General features: G+C 62.0%; 1 protein-coding gene, 1 long non-coding RNA gene and 2 other non-coding genes across 4 annotated transcripts; 3 read left to right on the top strand and 1 right to left on the bottom strand.

Moving 5' to 3' along the window:
• The first annotated feature begins 5,293 nt into the window (after positions 1 to 5,293).
• On the top strand, positions 5,294 to 9,844 carry LOC114884607. Its single transcript, XR_003790869.1, has 5 exons — positions 5,294 to 5,586; positions 6,053 to 6,094; positions 6,450 to 6,537; positions 8,593 to 8,683; positions 9,631 to 9,844. It is a non-coding gene; the product is annotated as an uncharacterized LOC114884607 (long non-coding RNA).
• On the top strand, positions 6,243 to 6,373 carry LOC114884870. The gene has a single exon (XR_003790934.1). It is a non-coding gene; the product is annotated as a small nucleolar RNA SNORA17 (small nucleolar RNA).
• On the top strand, positions 7,605 to 7,738 carry LOC114884867. Its single transcript, XR_003790932.1, has one exon. It is a non-coding gene; the product is annotated as a small nucleolar RNA SNORA43 (small nucleolar RNA).
• A 798-nt stretch (positions 9,845 to 10,642) lies between the features above and the next one.
• On the bottom strand, positions 10,643 to 19,034 carry DIPK1B (divergent protein kinase domain 1B). The gene is made up of 5 exons (XM_029201457.1): positions 18,861 to 19,034; positions 15,208 to 15,342; positions 12,580 to 12,687; positions 12,300 to 12,476; positions 10,643 to 11,899 (listed from the first exon to the last, which is right to left on the bottom strand). Exons 1-5 carry the CDS (start codon positions 18,921 to 18,923, stop codon positions 11,087 to 11,089), a joined length of 1,296 nt encoding a protein of 431 aa, XP_029057290.1. The 5' UTR covers positions 18,924 to 19,034; the 3' UTR covers positions 10,643 to 11,086.
• Positions 19,035 to 19,061: the final 27 nt, after the last annotated feature.

Genomic DNA, 19,061 nt, shown 5'->3' with positions numbered 1-19,061 from the left:
GATGTAGGCTGGGCTCGGCTTGGGATTGGCTGATGTAGGCTGGGCTCAGCTTGGGATTGGCTGATGTAGGCTGGGCTTGGCTGTGGAGCTCGGCTGCATTTGTTCTGACAGTTTTGTGTCGGCGGGAGGTGGGTTGATCTGGGCCGGCTCTGCTCCGCTTGTGCTTCAGCTGTGGCACTTGTCTCGTGGCTGTGAAGAAGGAACAGGGGCCCTTTGAAGGCTCAGAACGGGCACAGCGTCACTTTGCATCATCCTCTGAGTCACTGCCTGGTCCTTACTCTCAGCCACAACAGCTCACGTCAGGGGTCTTCGTCCCACCTTGCGTCTCAGGTCCCCCGAGTCTCCTGTAAGCGGGGTGCTGGAAAGTGGACCCTTGTGGTCTGCGTCCTGCAGGGGCTCCGCTACATCACACACCTTCCAGCTAAACGAGAAGTGGCCCCAGCCCAGGGGTCAGCATCCCCAGTGGACCAAGGGCGGATGACGGCCTGGGAGCTCCCGCCCAGGAAGGAGAGGGGCAGCCCCCTCTGGGGGTGGGTGTCCCTGAAGCACTGGCTCTGTGGCTGCAGTGTGCTGTCCTCTTGTCTCTGTCCTCTGAGACGCTTCCGTTTCACATGTTCACTTGCTCCGGTCACATCTGAAGGAGGCGTCAGGACACACGCCATGTGTGCAAGGCGCTCAGCCCGTCTCCTGACTGGAGAAGTCACCCCGCGGCAGCTGTACCCCCACCTCAGCCACGCGGGGCTTCTGACACTTGGAGGGTTTTCTGTACATTTGATTCCAATGTACTCCAGGTGCCCAGGGCCACCCCAGGGTCCTTTAGGAAACGTGCCTCTTTCTCCAGGTTTGAGGATTAGAATTTGGGGGCTCTCAGCCTCGAGGACCTCCCTGGCAACTTAATTCTTCCAGAGGTCCAACAAAAACATCGCACCCCAGTCTTGATTTGGTCTGTACCCTGAGGACGTGTCTCGCTGCGGCGCCGGGATTGAGTTTTGTTGCCTGTCTGCATTTTAACAGCCATGTCCTAGATTTGACCCCCGGCCAGCCTCAACCCTCCCATGGAGTTTACTCTGAGATGAGAGTCCCTCAGATCCTGGAGGACCCCTGCCCACCCTTCCCATGCGGAGCCCATCCCTCTGGGCCTCCCCACAAGGGCACAGGTGTGCACACACACACACACACACACTCACACACACACTCACACACTGACTGCCCTGCTGGGGGTCAGAGGGGAGTGCATATGGGGGAGGTGAGAGGGTTGAGAAGGAGGTTGGGGGCAGCTCTGCCATGGGGCAGGGATATTGACCCCCTAGCAACATGCCTGGTCCCATAGCACAGGGAGGAGAGAGATGCCAGGCTGATGGCAGGGGGTCCCCAGGGTGCCCAGGGTCCGGGGCCCTGTGTCCACCACTCTGGGCACCGGACACTAGGATGAGACCTACCCCTACTGTGGAGGGGCTATAGGAGAGGAGGCCTCAGCCTACATCTCTGTAAAGTGGGTGCACAGACGGGGTGATCCCTAGAGTCCATAAGCTTGCAGAGGCGTCTGCGGGCCTTGGTTCTCCATCCCTGACCCACTCTGCTCTGAGTCCTTGGAAAATGCTTTCTACCCCCTGAGGCCCTTCTGAACCGGGGGCAGCCTAGGGACCTGGGGGACTGGGGACCTGGGGGTGCAGAAGGTGGCAAAGACTGGACCACTCCTCGGGGACCAGGGACAAGACCCTCCTTGTTGGCGCCTGGGGGTCCGCATTTGGAAGTGGGTGGAGTCACTGCCCTGGTTGGAGTGAGGAGGCCTCCGGAGTGAACTGGACACCAGGACAGTGGAGGGAAGGAGGGGAGCAAGAGGGGCTCTGAGGTCCCTCTCATCCCCCAGGAGCCGGCAGGTCCCGCTCGTTTGCCCCCTCGGCCGTGGTGGAACCACCGCCTTGAGGACCTCCAACAAGTTCTGTGGTTAGTTTTCTGGTCTCCTGCCTGGGGCTGCAGTTCCAAAGCTGACCACCAGGGGGAGGGCTGTGCGCACTCTACTGGATGGAGCAACTGGAGCAGGGAAGGGACACCCGGGGTCATTCTGGGCGTCCCCCTGCCGCGGACCCAACAGGCACCTTTTATTGTTAGCCTCCAGGCCCACAGTGGGAGCTGCTCAGAGGCGGGAGGGGGCTCTGAGACCCTCTATAGATCATTCAGCTACCGTCCCCCCTGCACTCACCCTGAGCAGGGGCCCTGTTAGCCCTGGGGGCGGTGCTGACATGACGGATGGTCCCTGCCCTGCAGGAGCTCACAGCCTGGAGGGGCAGATGGACAAGAGCAGGAAAGCAAATCCACGTGGGAGAGAAGAGCAAGTGCTCTAGGGAATGAGTCAGGGTCCTGGAAGGAGGGCCAGGAGCCCCTGGGGGTCTAAAAGGCTCCCTGGTGACATTGATGCCAGGACCAGAAAGACAAGAGCAGCCAGCCCTGCACACTCTGTGACAGTGAGCTGGGGGGGGGGGGGGGGGATGGGGGAGGCAGGGCCAGACCCGGGGCGGAAGGACGTCCCGGTGTCTGTGCCATGCGACAGCATCCCCTAACGTAGCGCGTACAAGGACAAACACTGACCCTCTCAGTGTCTGTGACCAGGAGGCAGGCTCAGCTCAGCTGGGAGCCTCTGCCCCGAGGTCCCCCAGGAGGCTGGGCTGTGGTCTCAACTGAGGCTCAGTCAGGGAGGGGTCTGTGTCTGAGATCATTCTCGGGTTATTGGCGGGATTCAGTTTGGACGGGGGCTCGGGTCTTTCCTGTCTGTGGGCCGGAACCCAGTGTCGGTTCTTTGCACTGGAGCCTCTTAGGGCAGCTCGTTAATACCTGATTGCTTCTCTAGAACATTGGACCAGAGACAGAGAGACAGAGACAGCGAGAGAGAATGAACACAGGAGGGAGGGAACCAGGCAGAAAGTCACAGACTTTTCATAAACCAGTCTTGGAAACAACCTCCCATCCCTTTTGCCCAATTCTGTTAGTTTGAACCCAGTCCCAAAGCCCATCCACCCTCAGGGGAGGGATGACACAGGCATGTGTGACAGAGGCAGGGACTCTGGGAGCCGTCGTGGGGCGGCCCACCCACAGGCCGAGGTGAGACAGGACGGGAGGACCTGGAGGGTTGTATGTTATCTAGCACTCATCTATGGAATAAAGTACATTATTTCATTTTTATCTTTTAAAGGTTTTTACTCCAAGGACAATAAATGTAAAATAATGAATTCTAAAGGATTTAAGAATTAACTAAAGAACAAAGTCCTCCCACTCTAGCAGGTGGTGGCCCATTTCCCGCCCTCCCCCTCTGTGTGTGCCTGTGCTTTTGCGGGAATCGGGCAGGGAGGATTCTGGGGCATGTGCTCTTCCAGAACCCGGTTTCCCCTGGCGGACACTGCTCAGTCCATCCTCTTCCTCTTTTGCATTTCCTGGGGCCCCGAATCACAGTTTCCGAAGAGCCCCTACTGTGCATGTTGCATCCATTTCCTATTTATCCCCCTCATCACTGTGCTGAAGGGAACGTCCGCGTCCATACATCTTTGTTTATAACAGATTCCTGGAAGTGGAGAGTCTCGGTCGAATGCAAACATGATTTTAACGTTGGTTACAGTTTCCAACGTCTGAGATCTCCTTGACCACTCTGAGCCTTGTTTGGGAAAGCAGGGGTCCACACTCTGGGGCTGAGACCCCTGGGAGGGCGGCAGAGGCGGGGCTGTGGGGGGGGTGGGCGTGAGCGTATGAGACAAGGTTTGTGCTGGACACACAGGGCACAGTCCCCAGAGGCTGAGGTTAGGCCGGGAGCAAAGATGGTCGCCCCCTACGTCCCCAGCTTCCAGAGCTCCAGCTCCGACCAGTGACCCTGCTGGGCCTGGGGAGGACTGTGGGTGTTGAGCTGCAGTGCGGCAGAGCCGGAAGCCCCTCCCCCTGCCCCCAGGAGCTGTTCAAGAAAGCGATGCCCTACCACTGCCTGGGCTCCATCTGGTCCCAGAGGGACAAGAAGGGCAGGGAGCACCTGGCTTTCACCGTTGTGCCACTGTCACTCAGTTCAACAGTGTGACCAACTGCGTCATCACCACCCGCCTCGGGGACCGGAGCGTGACGGCCCGCGCCAGGGCCAGGGCGGTGGAGCAGTCGATCCGGGGGTGGCCGAGGGATGCTGTGAGAGGGGCGGGGAAGTCCCTCTCCAGTTTTGGAAACTTCTTGTTCTTGGAGAATTGGGTCTCTGGCTTGCCAGCTGCTCCCTCTGGCTGGGATTTAGCTTCCTCCAGGCTGTTGGGTGGGTGGGAGGGGACGGGTCCTTCCTTCCCCAAACCAGCTCAGCCTGTGCCTGCAAAACAACGCCCCATTGCTCCTTCTGTCTGCACTGTGCTTCAAGGGGAGGGCACCCCACCTGCCCAGGGACAGGGTGCTGCTGGGAATGCTCTTGGCTAAGGGGCCAAAGGGGCTGCCCAGAGGGGCAGGTCTGGGCTTCCCCACTCTGCCAAGAGGACAGGTGGTGCTAACCACAGAGAATCCTATAGGATTGTTGCCTTACACTGGAGAGTAGCCCAAGTTAGCAATAACTTGCTAGCGTGTGAGAAATCTCAGAGGACTAATGAATTCATGGCGGATCCTTCCTGACCCCACTTCAGAGGTCTCCCTGTCAAAGGGGGCAAAGTGTCGCTCCCCGGGGACCCCCGGCAGCCCCTACCCCGTGTCAGAGGTGGGACCCAGGAGACCCCTCCTGAGAGAGCGAAGGCAGGGTTCCCTACGCTGTAGGAAACGTGAAGCTTTAGCAGGGCCTCAGACCCAGCCTGAGTGGCAGGGGCTCCAGGGGGGCTGCGGCAGGGAGAGCAGCTCAGCCAAGGCTCCCCAGAAAGCGGGAGGCCCTTCTGCAGGGAACAAAGAGGTGGCCCCAGCTGCAGGGACGCTCGTGGGGTCACGGCAGTAACTACGGGAGACGTTATCAAGTGCCTCTGTGCCTGGCCCTGTTCTAAGCGCTTCGAAGAAGCTGACTTGTGCTGTCCCGCCGGCCACTGGTCCCGGCCGTACGCGCGGGCGGGAAGGCGGGACTTCCTGACAGCTGGGAGGGGCTGGCTCGGGAAGGGCCCGTGGACGCGATAGGTGAGCCCAGGAGGCCCGGCCGGGGAGCTCGGCCGAGGTACGGAGGCGCCACATGCTCGGTGCAGCCTGGAGGGTCCGCTAGAGGGCGCTGCGGCTGCGGCGAACTCGGGGAGGGCGCGGGTTGGGCCTCGCGGGCCGCCGTCCGCGCTATAAAAGGCGCGGCGCGCAGTCGCGCGGCCTTTCCGGGCTACGGGGATGGTGGGGTGCGGGTTCGGGTCCCCGCCCGGCCCGGCGCCCGCCGCCCGCCGAACCCCGACCCCCGCGTCTCCATCGTGGGTAGCGATGGTCGAATGTGCGCCCGGGTCCGCGGGATAGGCGGGCGCAGAGGTCCCTTGTGTCGGCGGGGTGGGTGCGGCGAGGTTCCGGCGCCTCCGCGTAGCATCGTGGGGCCGGGGCTGGGGGCGCCGCGGATTGCTATGCTTTCCGCACCTTCCCGGCTCTGAAGCCTCGAGAGCACGGCTATAGGCAGCAGTAGTTTAATGGGTGAGTCGGGACATTTCATTCGGAAATCGCCCCCTCCCGCCTTCAGCGCCACTGCTTTCCCTGCTTGCGACCTTGAGGGAGTCACGTTATACTCCTGGCCATCTGTTGTTTTGTCTTTAAACGGACTGGTTGTCATTGCTTACTGAGCTCTAAGAGTGAGGCGATTTCCGAACTATAGTGTGTGTGCAGTGCAGTGGGTGTGAATGCGGTGGCCTCCTTGTGGAAGGGGTGGCTGCATTCATAGCCTGGTCCCTTGATCACCTGCGGTCTGCGCTGCTGTATTGTAACCTGCAATTTCCACACACCCCCAAATTAAACAGGGAGTAAAACACGGAGGGTACCTGGGTTTGGTGTGTAGACACGTGTAGGCCCTGGAGATCAAATGCAGCAAAATAAAGCCTGGGTGAAGGGCCTTTTTGTGGGCTTGTAAGGTTGTTATAAAGCGTGGGTTTCTTTTTTTCTCTAGGGAGTTTGCCTGCTGGGAACTAGGGGCCTGCTGGGGTCTCAGGTGAGTTGACACGTGTGCTGGGACAGGTTTGCGCTGAAGAATAATCTTTGTGCTAGTTGAATGCCTTTTTTGTTACATTCTAAGCACGGGGCCAGGGCATCCATGTGGTCAGGGAATAAAAACTTGAGTTATTTAATCTTCTGTAGGCACTGCCCCTAGAGGCGTTGCAGGTGTGGTTGCTGTGCCACATCTGTGTCATTAGGTGGCGGAGAGAAGAGAGGCCTGACTGTGCCCGGCGTCCTGGCCCGTGGACGTCTGGATGATTGGTAGTCTGACACTTGACTGTGCTGACTGGGGGTGTGTCTACTGGCAGCCTGACGCCTGTCGTGTAAAAGCACTCTTAATTCCCTCCTAGTTCTTGGCCGGCCCTGGAACACGAGGTTGCCAGGTGTGTGACGGCAGCAGGTAGGAGTGACCCGCTGGTGCAGTGATGAGCAGGAAAGGTGAGTGGGTTTCGGTAAGACTGACTTGCTGAAGATCTGTCACATTGGATTAAAAAAGGGTGGCACTAAAATTTTTCTTTCTAGCGTGAGCTCAATAATAACCACCTAACGATCTGAAATAATTAGACTATATTAGGTGGATCCATGGGTAGTTACTCTCTCTTAAAAGAAATTTTATGATGGGTTGTGCAACCAGAAACTCTAGAAATAAAGTTGCCAGGTTTAAACGTTATGGAGACAATTCCGAAGGCCGGCTGTGCTACCTTACGTGAGGCTTTTCTGAATTCTAGAGGAATGTTTCCTGTGTTGCTTTGTATAGTGTACTTTGATCCGTTGATCTATCTAGGACCTCACTAGTAGCTCCCTGGGAGAGGGTGCAGAGATTTCTGAGGAGGGTCCTCCTGGCTGCACTACGGTCCCCTGGGTTCATCAAACACCAGCCTATTGCCAGGTGCCAGCACAGGCAGCCCTTTTCAATTTTTGCCTCGGGCTGCCCGTTGCGGGTCTGAAAGGTGACGGTGGAAAGGTGAAGGGTTCATGTGTCAGTAGCAGCCTTCACTACTACTTTTTTATGTATAAATTTGTTTATTTATTTTTGGCTGCGTTGGGTCTTCGTCCTTGCACATGGGCTTTCTTTAGGTGCGGCGAGCGGGGGCTCCTCTTCACTGGAGCCACGGGCTCTAGGCGCTCGGGCTTCAATAGTTGTGGCACAGGCTCAGTAGTTGTGGCTCACGGGCTCAGTTGCTCCGCAGCATGTGGGATCTTCCCGGACCAGGCCTCGAACCCGTGTCCCCTGCATCGGCAGGCGGGTTCTTAACCACTGCACCACCAGGGAAGCCCAGCCTCCACTAGTTTTAAATACTGGCAACAGTAATAACGGCAGCCAGCTTTTCCTGCGCTCTGATTCTGGGCCGACCACTTGTTGTTCAGCACAGGAAAGACAGCGGCTGTTGGCCTGTGAACCTAGGCAAGAATGACCAGCCGACACGGTCCAGACCGAGGTGAGGGGCGGTGCTTTTCTGAGCTCCTCCTGGAGGCCTGCTGGGCGGGCGGGACACTGCCCTGCAGATGCCGGACTTGCCGGCACCACGGGTGCGGCAGCCCTGCTGCACCTGTGACGTTGGGGCGGAGAGGAAGCGGCTATTTCTACGCTCAGTGCTCAGAACAGTGGGCGCTAAGAATGGTTTGTAGCCGGACACCACCAGAAGCTGCAGGAGGGAGCACCTTGTTTCCACGCGCGCTTGCGGTGGGGGCTGTGCGCAGGCCCTTGAAGACTTTGATGTTCTTTTTCTTTATAAAATAAAGCTCGTTGTGAGAATTAAATGAGATATGTGTACAGGCATATGGCAAGCTTTGGGCACAATGGGATTGACCAGGAGAGAGTCTCCTTACTGGAAATGAATGTTCTGTTGGTCTGCCTGGCGAGGAGTTTTTAGGAATCCCTGGGCAAGTTTGACCTGCATCCCTGGCTGAGGGCCGCTGAGCTGGTATCAAGGTCCTGTGGGGCTTCCAGGCCATGTTCAGAGTAGGACCCTAGGTGGGGATGAGGGGGGCCCAGAGCCACTGGTCCACGAGCGCTCGTACTCTGAGGACCTTGAGACGAGTCACTCTGGAAGGAAGGCCAGAGGTTCGCTCCTGGCTTTTGTCCTGTTGGTGAGGCAGAAGTCGGGCCCCTTCGTGGAGCCCCTCGACGGGCCGACCGGAACCCTATAAAATGATCCTCCAGACCAGGGGTGTCGTGGTCTCCTTGCAGATGGAGAGTGCAGTTTGCTGTTTCCCGAAATGTTTAAGTTGGAGGGTTGGACAAAAGCTGTAGGTTAGTGGCTCTTCGCCTAGGGGCAGTTTGTCCCCCTCCCAGGGCACGTGGCAACTCGCAGGGCAGGAAAGGGATGGGGTGCTGCTGGCATCTAGTTGGTGGGGTCCAGGGCTGTGGCTGCATGTCCTGTGGTGCCCAGGATGGCCCCACAGTAAAGCCACAGGGTCCCAAATGCTTAAGGGGTCAAGGCTATAGAAGATAATTTGGGAGGGATTCACGGATTGGATTCCGTTTCTCAGGTCCGTGGGCCCAGCTTGGTCCTCTGCGGCTGGTCAGTGGAACAGACCTGCAGGTGTGGCTCCTGTCACTCTAGGACTGGCTTCAGGACAGGTAAGTTGGGAGCGGGGTGCCTGGCTGGGGGTTTGACAGAACTTTTGGACCCTTTAATACAAGCACATGGTATCAATTGTGGGTGTGCTTTGAGGAGAGGTGAGAATGTCCAAGTAGCTGACAGTGAAGGCCTCGGTGGGCAGAACTGGTGGTGAGGCAGGACAGTGGCCTGACCTCAGCCACCTCCCCCGTTAGCGTGTTGGCAGCAAATGGCCAGGCCTGTGGCTCAGGGCGGCCTGGCCGGGTGGCTCTGGCTGCAGCATCTGAAGGCTTGATCGGGCCAGAAAGAAGCACTTCCAAGACGGCATGCCCGAGGCTCCTCACGACGCGACAGCTGGCTTCCACCAGAGCTGGTGTGACCCAGCCTCAGAGCCAGCCCCGGTGCCCTTGGGAGGGACCGTAGGGTGGGCGGGAGCGGCCTGCACAGCATGTGTCTGGTTGGTTCTTAATCCAGGTTTTGGAAGTGTGCTCTTTATTTTGTTGTGTTTTGTGTTTTGTGTTTTTGAGAATCTTGAACTTTTGGCTGCTACTAACCAGCTACCAGAGTTTTTGCCCACTTCCTCGTGTCGTGCGCTGTGTGGCTTGTCAACTGGAGTGGGGTTGGGGTGACAGTGTAATTGCCGGAAGCAAGCCGACTTGAGCAGAGAGGGTGGCGGGTGGCGGTACATCCGGTAGGTCTACCTTTGAGCCCGGCAGCAGCTGGGTTTCCTGTCCCATCCTACTTGGTAGAACCTCCCTGGCTGAATTCCCCTAGAAACTGGGTGGAGTGGTCAGAAGGAGAGGGGAGCAGGGCTTGGCGAGTCTGGCAGGAGAGGCTGAAGAGGCTTGAGCAGCTGTGTCCTTGCGTTCCAGAAGCCAGGTGCTCTGCTAAGGCGGCTCGACTGGGGTCCAGCCCACCCAGCGCTGGGAGGCGTGGCGAGTGGGTCATCTCTGTTTTCTGTCTGCAGATCCGGGCTGGAAGAGCCCAGGGCACCGCCCTCAGTTCTCCAGGAGAGTGCGCCGGAGTGGAGCCAGGAGGGGTGTGCCCGACTCAACACGGGGGCCATGCACGTCCAGTCTGCTGGCATGGGCAGTGGGGAGCCGGGGGAAGTCATGGCCTTGCGAATGTCCTCTGATGAAAAGGAACCTGCGGGCTTAATAAAGTAACTTGCGTGGAACGTCGGTGTGCTGAAAAGCAGTTGTGTGTGCTTTTCCCCCTTGGTGTGGGTCAGTGGTGCTGAGGTAGCAGGCGCGATACAGAACTGTGAGCAGAGACCTGGAATCCCCAGACTCCAGGGAAACTGAAGGTGACGGCCAGCCTAGTGAAGAGGACAGGGGGCGGGGGCGGGGGCGGCAGCCCAGCAGGCGCCCCTCACCTTAGGGCCCTAATCCTGGCTCCAGCCCGCTGGTCAGGGGAGCTGCACGGTCCCTTGGGTGAGCAGAGCCCACAGTCCTGAGCCGTTCTTCGCTGTGTTGGGTCATCTCCCGCCATCCAAGGGGGGAATCTAGATGAGGGTTAAGAAGTAGTGCTTTAAGAATGTGGATCTCATAGTTGGAGCACGTGTCTTCAGCACAAGGTGTTAAAGTGAACGGAAGGATTCAACCCCTTTTCGAGGAGGGCGTCTCCATGTGGGCAGAACTAGAGAATAAATGGGTCTTGAATACACTGTCTTGACTTGCGTTTCTGTCTTATCAGCTGAGGGCGCAGCAGGAGTTGAGGGTGTGAGAGGGTCAGGCTCCTGGGCTCACAGCTTCCTGTTTGCGGGGGAGGAGGGAACAGGGGACCCTTGGCTTTTTCCCGGACAGTGGATGTACACCTAGTGGCTCATTGGCATCAGTGGAGACGCCTTCGTAGGCTGGGCCACACTGCTCTGCGGCACAGGGAGAAGTTAAGTGTAGAAGCTCCTTACGAGAGAAATTCCGTCAGCCCACCCTCCCATCCCCATCGGAACCACACCGGATCCGGGCTGGGGGCTCAGCTTGCAGCGCCCTTGCCCTTGGCTCCAGTCATAACCCCAGCCAACCAACAGCCAGGATGTGGCTGCCCTCCAGCAGACCGTCCAGGCTGGGGTCTGGAGTGGGCTGAGGGGACTCGGGTGCTCACGGAAAATCTATTTATTTACATGCATGTTCTCCAAAGTAACAAAACCTTGGTCTAGGCAGGTCCCTTGGCCAGCCCTTGGTGCTCGGGCTCTAGGTCCTTCCCTCTCCTCCCAGCCTCTCCCGTTCCAGCTGCACAGTCGCGTCTGGGAGCCTAGAAAACCCTGGGGGTGGTGGGTGTAGGGGCAGGAGCCCCACGGCTGCCTGAGCTCTGGAGACCCACAGGGTCGACACTGGAGCAGCCCCGTCCTTTGGTGGGGGAAGGGGGTAGAGGGCCAAGGGCAGGCGTGGTTCTTGGGGCAGGGCGGGAGCGCCCGCCGGCCGTCAGGTGTACTTGGTGTTGGAGATCTCCTTCCAGAGCAGGGTCTTGAGGTGGCTGAGCACCAGCGAATGGTGTGCCTCCACCTGGCTGGCCAGCCCGCTCAGCGTGGTGCACGTGCGCAGCTGCTTGCCCAGCGCGGCGCGCAGGCCGGCGGGGGCGCCGGGCAGCAGGTAGTCCTGCAGCAGCTCGCACACCTTGGCCAGGTTGGGCTGCACCAGGTCGCCCTTGCACTGCCGCAGGAGCGTGTCGCAGGGCGCCCTGCAGTCGCGCCCGTAGGTGCAGTCCGAGCTGTGCTCGCAGTGGCGGCCCCGCAGGAAGCGGCGCACGGCGGCCTCGGGCGCCACCTGCTGCAGGTCAGCCATCCTGAAGTCGTACTTGGCTGTGTAGCCCACGTTGGCTAGCGTGGTCTCGCACATGTAGAAGGTCCCATAGGCGCCGTGAAACAGCTCCTCCACGAACTCCAGCAGGCCGATGGCAATCTTGGCGCGCCAGGGCCACGCGGGCCCCAGCCACTGCTGCAGGGCCCCGTGCAGGGCGGGTGGCAGCAGCGGGCGCAGCAGGGGCGGGAGCACGGCCCCGGGCCAGGAGCTGTGCGGGACCCCCTCGGTGAGGTACAGGTCCCCGCAGTAGCCCAGCAGCCGGGAGGCGTGCTCCTTCTCCTGCAGGGACAGCAGCAGCAAGAACTCATTCCGCTGCAGCAGGGCCCACACTGACTTGGCCTCGGCCAGGGACACCCTGTGGTCCTTGTTGAAGTCGGCCATGAGCAGGACCTGTCCGGCCAGCGCGGGCAGGGAGGGCAGGTCTCCCAGGTTTGCCTGCGGTTTGGGGGCAGGAGAGAGGAGGCCAGGGCGTCGGCCAGCCGGCCAGCAGTCTGCGCTCCGGACCCCGCACGTCCGCCAGGCAGGGGGAGCCCCGCCTCCAGCCGACAGGATGGAGGGGACAGCCAGGGACCTGCAAGGCCCCCTCGCCACTCCTGGAAGCCCAGCTGCGGAGCCTGGGGCCCCCTCACTGCTCATCTGCCCCTCCCGCTCTCCCCGAAGATGCCCCTGGGGCGGGGCCTCAAGCCTCTGGCTCCTCCCTGAGGGAGGGTCTGCTTGGAGCTGGGGGGCTAGCCAGGCACCTGGCTGGCCCGTGTGGCCTCCACCCAGCCTGCCTCCTGCCCTGTCACACGTCCCTGGGCATGAACTTGACTGGCCCCCAGGAGGGCCAACTGACCTTGAGAAAGCTGAGGGTCATCTCCTGGAACTCCTTAATCGAGGTGCCACGGGTGGGCTTGTCAAAGAGGACCAGCTCCCGCCGGGGGGCCGCATCTGCCCCCGCCTTCAAGTCCAGGCTCTCCTCAATGCCACACTTGATGGTCACCTCCTTGCCCTGCCAGAGCCCGCTGTACACCTGCACAGGACCACAGGGACCCTCCGTGCAGATGTCCTCCTCTGGCTGCACCGAGGGCGTCTGAGCCCTGGGGCTGACCCTGGCCCGACCCTGCTGGGCTTACCTGCTGGCCCGGGACAGAGGAGAGGCAGGTCCTCCACTCCACCTGGTGCAGGTGGCACAGGTCCTGGCAGATGGAGCCTGAGATGATGCCCTTGCGGTACTGGTCACACTGCGGAGAGGAAGATGCAGGAAGTGGCCTGGGGAGGCAGGGGCTTGTCCTGCCCGCCCGCCGGCCCCTTCTTTAGCCAGATGCACAGGGAGAAGCTTTCTGCAGTAATTAGGTCAGGCTCTGGAGTAGCTGCCGCCCCCACTGGCCCCTTCTCGGCTCTAGACGAGGCCTTGCAGCCCCCTGAGTCCTGGGGGTCTGGGCTGACCTGAGCAGGTGAGGCCGGAGGGGATGGAGTCAGACCCGTCCCTGCGGGGGGTGGGGGGGGAGTCGTGGCGTCTGGAGCGAGTAGGGGGGTGAATTCCTGGATGCACATCACCGTAGCCATGGTGCCCAGGCCCTTGGTGGAGAGGGCCTTGAGGAAGGAGAGGGAAGGGAGGTGCAGAGAGAGTGCTGAGGGGCGGGAGGCGCCAGAGGCCCTGGACTCACCTATGGGGACCAGGGAGACCACGACAGCCATTCATCCAGAGGAAAAACGAAGAGACCACACACTGTCATTCTGCCACCTTGGAGGGAGGCCCTCCACCACAGGGGTCTGTTCTGACCCGCGAAAAGCCCCAGGGCCACAGGGCCCTTGTGGGGGGGTCTGCCAGGGAGGCTGGGCGGCAGGGCTGGGCCAGGGCGGGGGAAGGGACCTGTCAGCCACACCGCCCACCAGTGTGGGGAGGGGCTTCCACGGAAGCTGAGGTGGGCAGTGTGTCCATCAGACCCAGCGCTCCTGCGACCCATGAGACATCTCCCCTCCCAGCCTGTTTACTGTGCGCAGACTGGGCGGTGGTGGGGACCCGGCCGAGCACCCAGAGGCCCATGGGCACCAGGTCCGTGGCCCCTGGTCCTGCCTTCCCCACACACACACACACACTGGGTGGCCTTGGACAAGCTGTGGAATATCTTGGAGACGGCTGATACCCCCATGAGGCGGGCAGGTCTCCCCTGGAAAGGAGAGGGTGTCCCCATGGCCCCAGGGACAGGCCTCAGGAGAGCTGGGCCCAGCAGCCAGGGCACTCTGGGAAAACGGAAGCTGCAGTTCCTCTGGCTGGGAGGGGCGGGCTCCTCCTCTGCTCCCCCAGGGCCCCTCAGTCCTCTGCGTGTTGGGGCGCTGCTGGGGGCACACAGGAGGTCCTCAGAAAACACCCGCCAGCCCTGAGCAGTCTGCTCCCTGCATGCCACTGGCCAGACCCCATCGCATGCCACCTTCCAGGTCTTGCTGCCCGCAAAGGCCCCTCCACCCACTGCCAGCACCAGGCGGCCCGGGCTCATCCCAGGCCTCCCGCCCCGCTCCCTGGCCCGAGGGGTCCCCAGAGCAGGGCCTTTTCCCGCCCGCACCCAGAGGCCGGGCTCCATCCCCCCACACGCCTGCCCCTGGGTCTCCCCAGCTCCCCCCCGACCCCAACTGTGAAGGCAGAGCCATGTGTCCAGCACCCAGCTCGGGCCAGGCCCCTGGAGGCCCCCAGTGAGCCTTTCTGGAATAAATGAGCTTGCCTGAGAATGGCCGGGAGGCCCGAGGCCTTCTCCTCTGAGCTGGGACTGCGCCCTCGGTGCCTGGTGGCAGCCCTGCCCCCAGGAGGCCTGAGCCAACCATCAATGGGCCCCGTACAAGTCCCTACGCACGGGCTTTCCCGCTCTGGAGCCCCGTGCCGCTCCCACCGCCACCTCTGGGCTTTCCCAAGTGTGGCCCCCCTGGGACCTTGCCCAGAACAGGCCTGCTGAGCCCTTCCGGGGCGCCACACAGCTCCCCAGGAGGAGTGCTCTCAACCTGCAGAGGAGAAACTCCAGGCCCCTGGCTGGTGCGAGGCAAGGCTCCCCCTTCGAGACCCCAGGAGCTCTGCTGGGGCAGGGCAGGTCTGTCCCCAAGTGGCATGGAGGCCTCAGAACCCTGGTCGGCTCACCAAGGGCTCCAACCTGCCCGGGGAGGCCAGGCAGGGCGGCCGGGGGTGGGGGGGGATCAGAGTCTGAGGTTTGCCAGGGCCCCTTCGGCCGGCCTCACCCCGCCCTCCAGCCAGTCACTCCATCAGCAGGAGCAGTGAGCCACCCTGTGTGCACGCTCGTGGGTGCACAAGCGCTGGCGTGGACAAGCACACGCAGGCTCACGCGCCCTCACACGCACGTGCACGGCCTTGCTGTAGACGCCACGCTGACGCGACTTAGCGCTGTCTCCCGTCTGAGGCCCCGAAGACCATGCCCCGCAGCCTCCTTTGCTGGACTCCTGGCTCCAGGAGGGGCCCTCAAGGCCACCAGCGCCTGCCTGTCCCCGTCTGGGCTAAAATGTCTCCCTCATGGACACCTCTACATCTGGCTCTGTCCATCTGCCCGTCCCCAGCCGCCCGCATCTGCGCAGCCTGCCCTTGGCCTCCGCATTCCTCTCTGGCCTCCCCCATGGCCCGCCAGGGGCAGCTCTGCAGTCGGCACGGTCAGATGTGTCTTAAAACCCGCTGAGCCGGCGCCTCTGAGCCACGTCTCTAAGCTGCCACGGCAGGAGCGCTGGCCCAGGAGCCCACAGGCCTGGCCCGAGGTGACACTTACGATGACCACCTGGCAGATATGCCCGCGGCAGAGCTCAGCGTAGGACGAGTAGTGAACGTAGGCCAGCCAGCTGCCCGCGAAGATGCCCAGCCAGACCAGGAAGACGTACTTGACCCTGAGGCCCGGGAGCCGGCCCTGCGGGGGAGGGGGCCATGAGGGAGCGCCGCATTTGGGGTGCTGACCCCACGTCCCGGACCCCAGCCTTCCAGAGGGGTGCCCCTCCCTCCGGGGGCCAGCACCTGCCCAGCCCAACGTCTCCCTCCCCCTCTACCTACTCACTGTGGGTGGGGCCGGGGCCTGGTGTCTCCTAGACCTTTAAATCTCACGGGCAGGTAAAAATAAATTCCAAAATGAGGGAGATATGGGGTAGACGCTCATTATTTTGCTGAATAAAGAGATTTCGAACAATTTTCCCTCCTGTCCTGCCCGCATTTCATAGTGACATGTAACCTCTGCACGAGGTCAGGCTGGAAGAGCACCCACACCCCCGCGCACTGTCCCCCTGGGTGGTGGAGATTTCGGGCTGGACCCGGGCCAGCAGGGGCCGTGGGGTTGGAGGCACGGTCACCCTGTGAGCCTTTAAGAGACACGGCCTCACCCACCCACGATCACAGAAGCCAAAAGGTGGATACAGCCTGTTTGTCCATTGACAGATGAGTAGATAAACCAAATGTGGTCCGTCCACACGACGGAATATTATACAGCCACGAAAAGGCAGAGAAATCCCGACCCAGGCTACAGCAGTCCCTGCCCTGGCCCCCGTGGGTCCTGTCACCCATGGGCGAGTGAGCCCCTAGGACAGGAGGACATCATGTCCAGTGAAATGAGCCAGACACGAGACAGATCCTGTGATTCCACCCATGCGAGGGCCTCGAGTCAGATCCACAGAGACAGGAAGGGCTGGGGGCCAGGGGCTGGGGAGGATGGGGAGTGAGTGTCTAAAGGGGATGGAGTTTGTCTGGGGAGATGATGGGACAGGTTCTAGAGACGACGGATGGTGACGGCCGCACAGCAATATAAATGTGCTTAGCGCCCCCGAACCGTGCACTTAAAAAGGGTTAAGATGCTCAATTTATGTGATGTATAATTTACCACGATAAAGAACAGATAACCAAGACATGCAGCCCCTGGCCCTGCTGCCACAGGCTCTGTCCCGGAAGTCTGGGCTGGGCCGGGAACTGCTTCTATGGAGGGCTCAGCCCCTCTGCCACGTTTCGCCAGCTGACGGGTAGAATCACAGGGTGGGAGAGTCCCAGAGCCCTGCAGGAGCTGGGGGCACTGTCTCCCATCCAGTCCCCAAGCCGGGATTGCAGGGGCATCAACTTCCTTCCCTACCCCCATCCTGGTAAATCACAGGCCTCACTGGCTGCTGTCCAGGGGCGGCCAGCTGATGGGATGGGGTTACCATGTGCTGACCCATGCAAGAGCTCAGACACCTTGACCAGGCAGCTGAGCCCCAGAGAACAGGGCCCGGGCCCAGGGCCCAGGAGGGCAGGAGGGCCTGGGGCTTCAGGCCAGCCTGCCCTAGAGGGGAACCACTGCCAGCACTGGTCACGCACCCTACCACCCGCGGGCCAGGGAGCAGCTCCAGTCCTGGTTAGTCCTGGGTCCTAGTCACCTGGGGGCTGGGGCCGAGAAATGGGGCCAACGGGTCCCCACTGAGGACAGGGCAGGGCCCTGCAGGCCCAGCCCAGGCATCTGTGCTCATTTTTACGGTTCTTCCAGGAGAGGCGGGGTCCTCACCTCCTGCTTCCCTAGCACCGACTCACACGGAGGTGCCGCAGCAGGAGGGCCTCTGAGAGCTCCAGGGGCAGGCTCGGAGCCTCAGAGGCCTGGGGTGGCCCTGGGGACGAGTGAGCGGGTTGGGTCTCAGGCCCACTAGTCCCTGCCACTGCATCTGTTTCCGCCAGTTTTGTTCAAAGGGAAAAACAGGAAAGCACAGGGACAGTGGGTGGGGGGTCGGGGAGCTGGGGGTGTTGTCTGGCAGGATGAGGTCAGAGGACTTCCAGCCGCTGGTGACCCACGCCCTGAGGTGGAGGTGGGCAGGGCCTCTGGGGGGCCAGCGCTGGGAGTCCTGGGGGGATGGCCAGGACGAGGGCAGGCTGTAGCCTACACTGGACCCAGGGGCTGCCCTGGGCCGGACCCAGGCTTCCCAGACTGACTGCAGGGCCCACCCTGGACACTGCCCAGTGTCCCGCCAGACGCCCTCCAGCTCGGGCCTTCAGGTGGCGGCCCAGCTCCCAGGACACCGTCTGCACTTGGCTAGCTGTGACCGAACCCCGGGCCCTTATCTTAGGCGGGCACCTCCTCCAGAAGTAGTCCCTGCCCTGGCTCTTGTGGGTCCTGTCACCCAGGGGCGAGTGAGCCCCTAGGACAGGGAATGCGCTGCTCCTCAGTGGGTCCTGTGCAGCTGCTCCCCCACCGTGGCCTGCCCGGCTCCTCGTGGAGCCGCTTGGGGGGGGGTCACTCGGGGGACAGTAACAGCACAGTGAACGGCAGCCTTGGGGCCAGTGACCCACATGCGCCACGACCTCCAACCCTCACTACCAACCCACGAGTGTGCTTCACAGGCAGGGAAACTGAGGCTCAGGGTGTGTCCTGACATTAACGGGGGTCCTGGGCTCAAACCACTGGGAACCCACCAGAACCCCTCTCCTGTCCATGCCCATCTGCCGTTCCCGGGCTGAGCTCAGAGGCCTGACACCCAGGGTCCGGGACCCGCGACTCTGGCCTCCCCTGCGGCAGCTCCATCAAGGCCTTTCCCGCAGGACAGGGGCTGCTGCACCCCCTGCCTCCCAGCATGGGGGTGGACACAGACCCTCAGCTCCCACCTTGCCCAGCGCTGGGTGGGGACCACCACGAACCCAAGGCCCCAGGCGGGGAGGAAGGGCTTCTGGCACAGACAAGTACCGGGTTACCTGGCTCCCACCCTTCTCCACAGAGGGGAACACGGTGGCCTGGGCTCTGATCAGGGCTGTCTCCTTCCGCCCAGGGGCTGGGGTCCTGGAGGGCACTGAGGTCGTAGGTGTGGCCTGGATGATTTGAGACTCTGATGTGGGCCTGGCTCAGATCACCCAAAGCAGAGGTGACAGGGCTCCTGACAGCTGGCACCCGAGGCAGCCTGGGCCTCCCCTGCAGATGGCAGGGTCCTGAGAGGGACAGTGATTCGTCCAAGGTCACTGCGGGGTCAGGGCACACTCCTAATCTCGGGCTGGCTGGGGGATGGCCCGGGGGGAGGGTAGTCCTTAGGGTGGTTCTATGGGTCCCAAGTTTTCCATCACAGGAAAACAAACCTGGTCTTTTAAGTAGAGGGAAGCGGAGCGGACTTGGTGTGGCTTCTGGGCCTGCGGGAGCAGGTCCAGCCCGCGGCGGGGTGGGGCCTCCTTCAGCCCCAGAGGCAGGGGTGCCACCCTGCAGCATCCGCGGGGCCCTGCCGCTCCGCTCACCGCATGGACAACCCTCACCCCAGTCCCCAGTCCCCTCCCTGCCCCCAGCCTCCCCGGGGGCCACGCACCGCAGCGCTCATCGGCCTTGAGTCCCGAACCCGCCCCGGGCCCCAGGCTGGACGCCGCGCGCCCCCGCCGAGGCCCGGGCCCCACAGAGGGCGGGGCGGGGGCGGGAGCCGGCCGGGGCCGGGGCGGGGGCGCGCCTACCTGCAGGCCCTTGGAGAAGGGGCAGAAGAGCACCAGGTGCGCCAGGCGCCGCAGCCGCCGCATGGTGGGCGCGGGCCGTGCACCGGCCCGGCTCGGCTCGGTTCGGCTCGGCCTCAGCCCCGCGGGCCGGCCCGCAACGGCCGCCGCGCCTCCTCCCCGCCCCGCGTCCGCGCCGGAGCGCTCGCCTCTGACGGCCGGGCG

The sequence above is a fragment of the Monodon monoceros genome, unplaced genomic scaffold (genome assembly GCF_005190385.1).
Source record: "Monodon monoceros isolate NGI ecotype Baffin Bay Population unplaced genomic scaffold, NGI_Narwhal_1 Super_Scaffold_5, whole genome shotgun sequence".
NCBI lineage: Eukaryota > Metazoa > Chordata > Mammalia > Artiodactyla > Monodontidae > Monodon > Monodon monoceros.
Note: the sequence above shows the minus strand (reverse complement) of the source record. Positions and strands in the feature narration are given on the sequence as shown.

Bases quoted from the DNA above. Each gene is read 5' to 3' on its own strand.
- DIPK1B (XM_029201457.1), bottom strand. From the start codon at position 18,923: ATGCGGCGGCTGCGGCGCCTGGCGCACCTGGTGCTCTTCTGCCCCTTC. The intron at 15,343-18,860 runs GTAGGCGCGCCC...CCTCCCCCGCAG, and splicing joins CCTTCTCCAAGGGCCTGCAG to GGCCGGCTCCCGGGCCTCAG. The intron at 12,477-12,579 runs GTAAGCCCAGCA...GGTCCTGTGCAG, and splicing joins CCTCTGTCCCGGGCCAGCAG to GTGTACAGCGGGCTCTGGCA.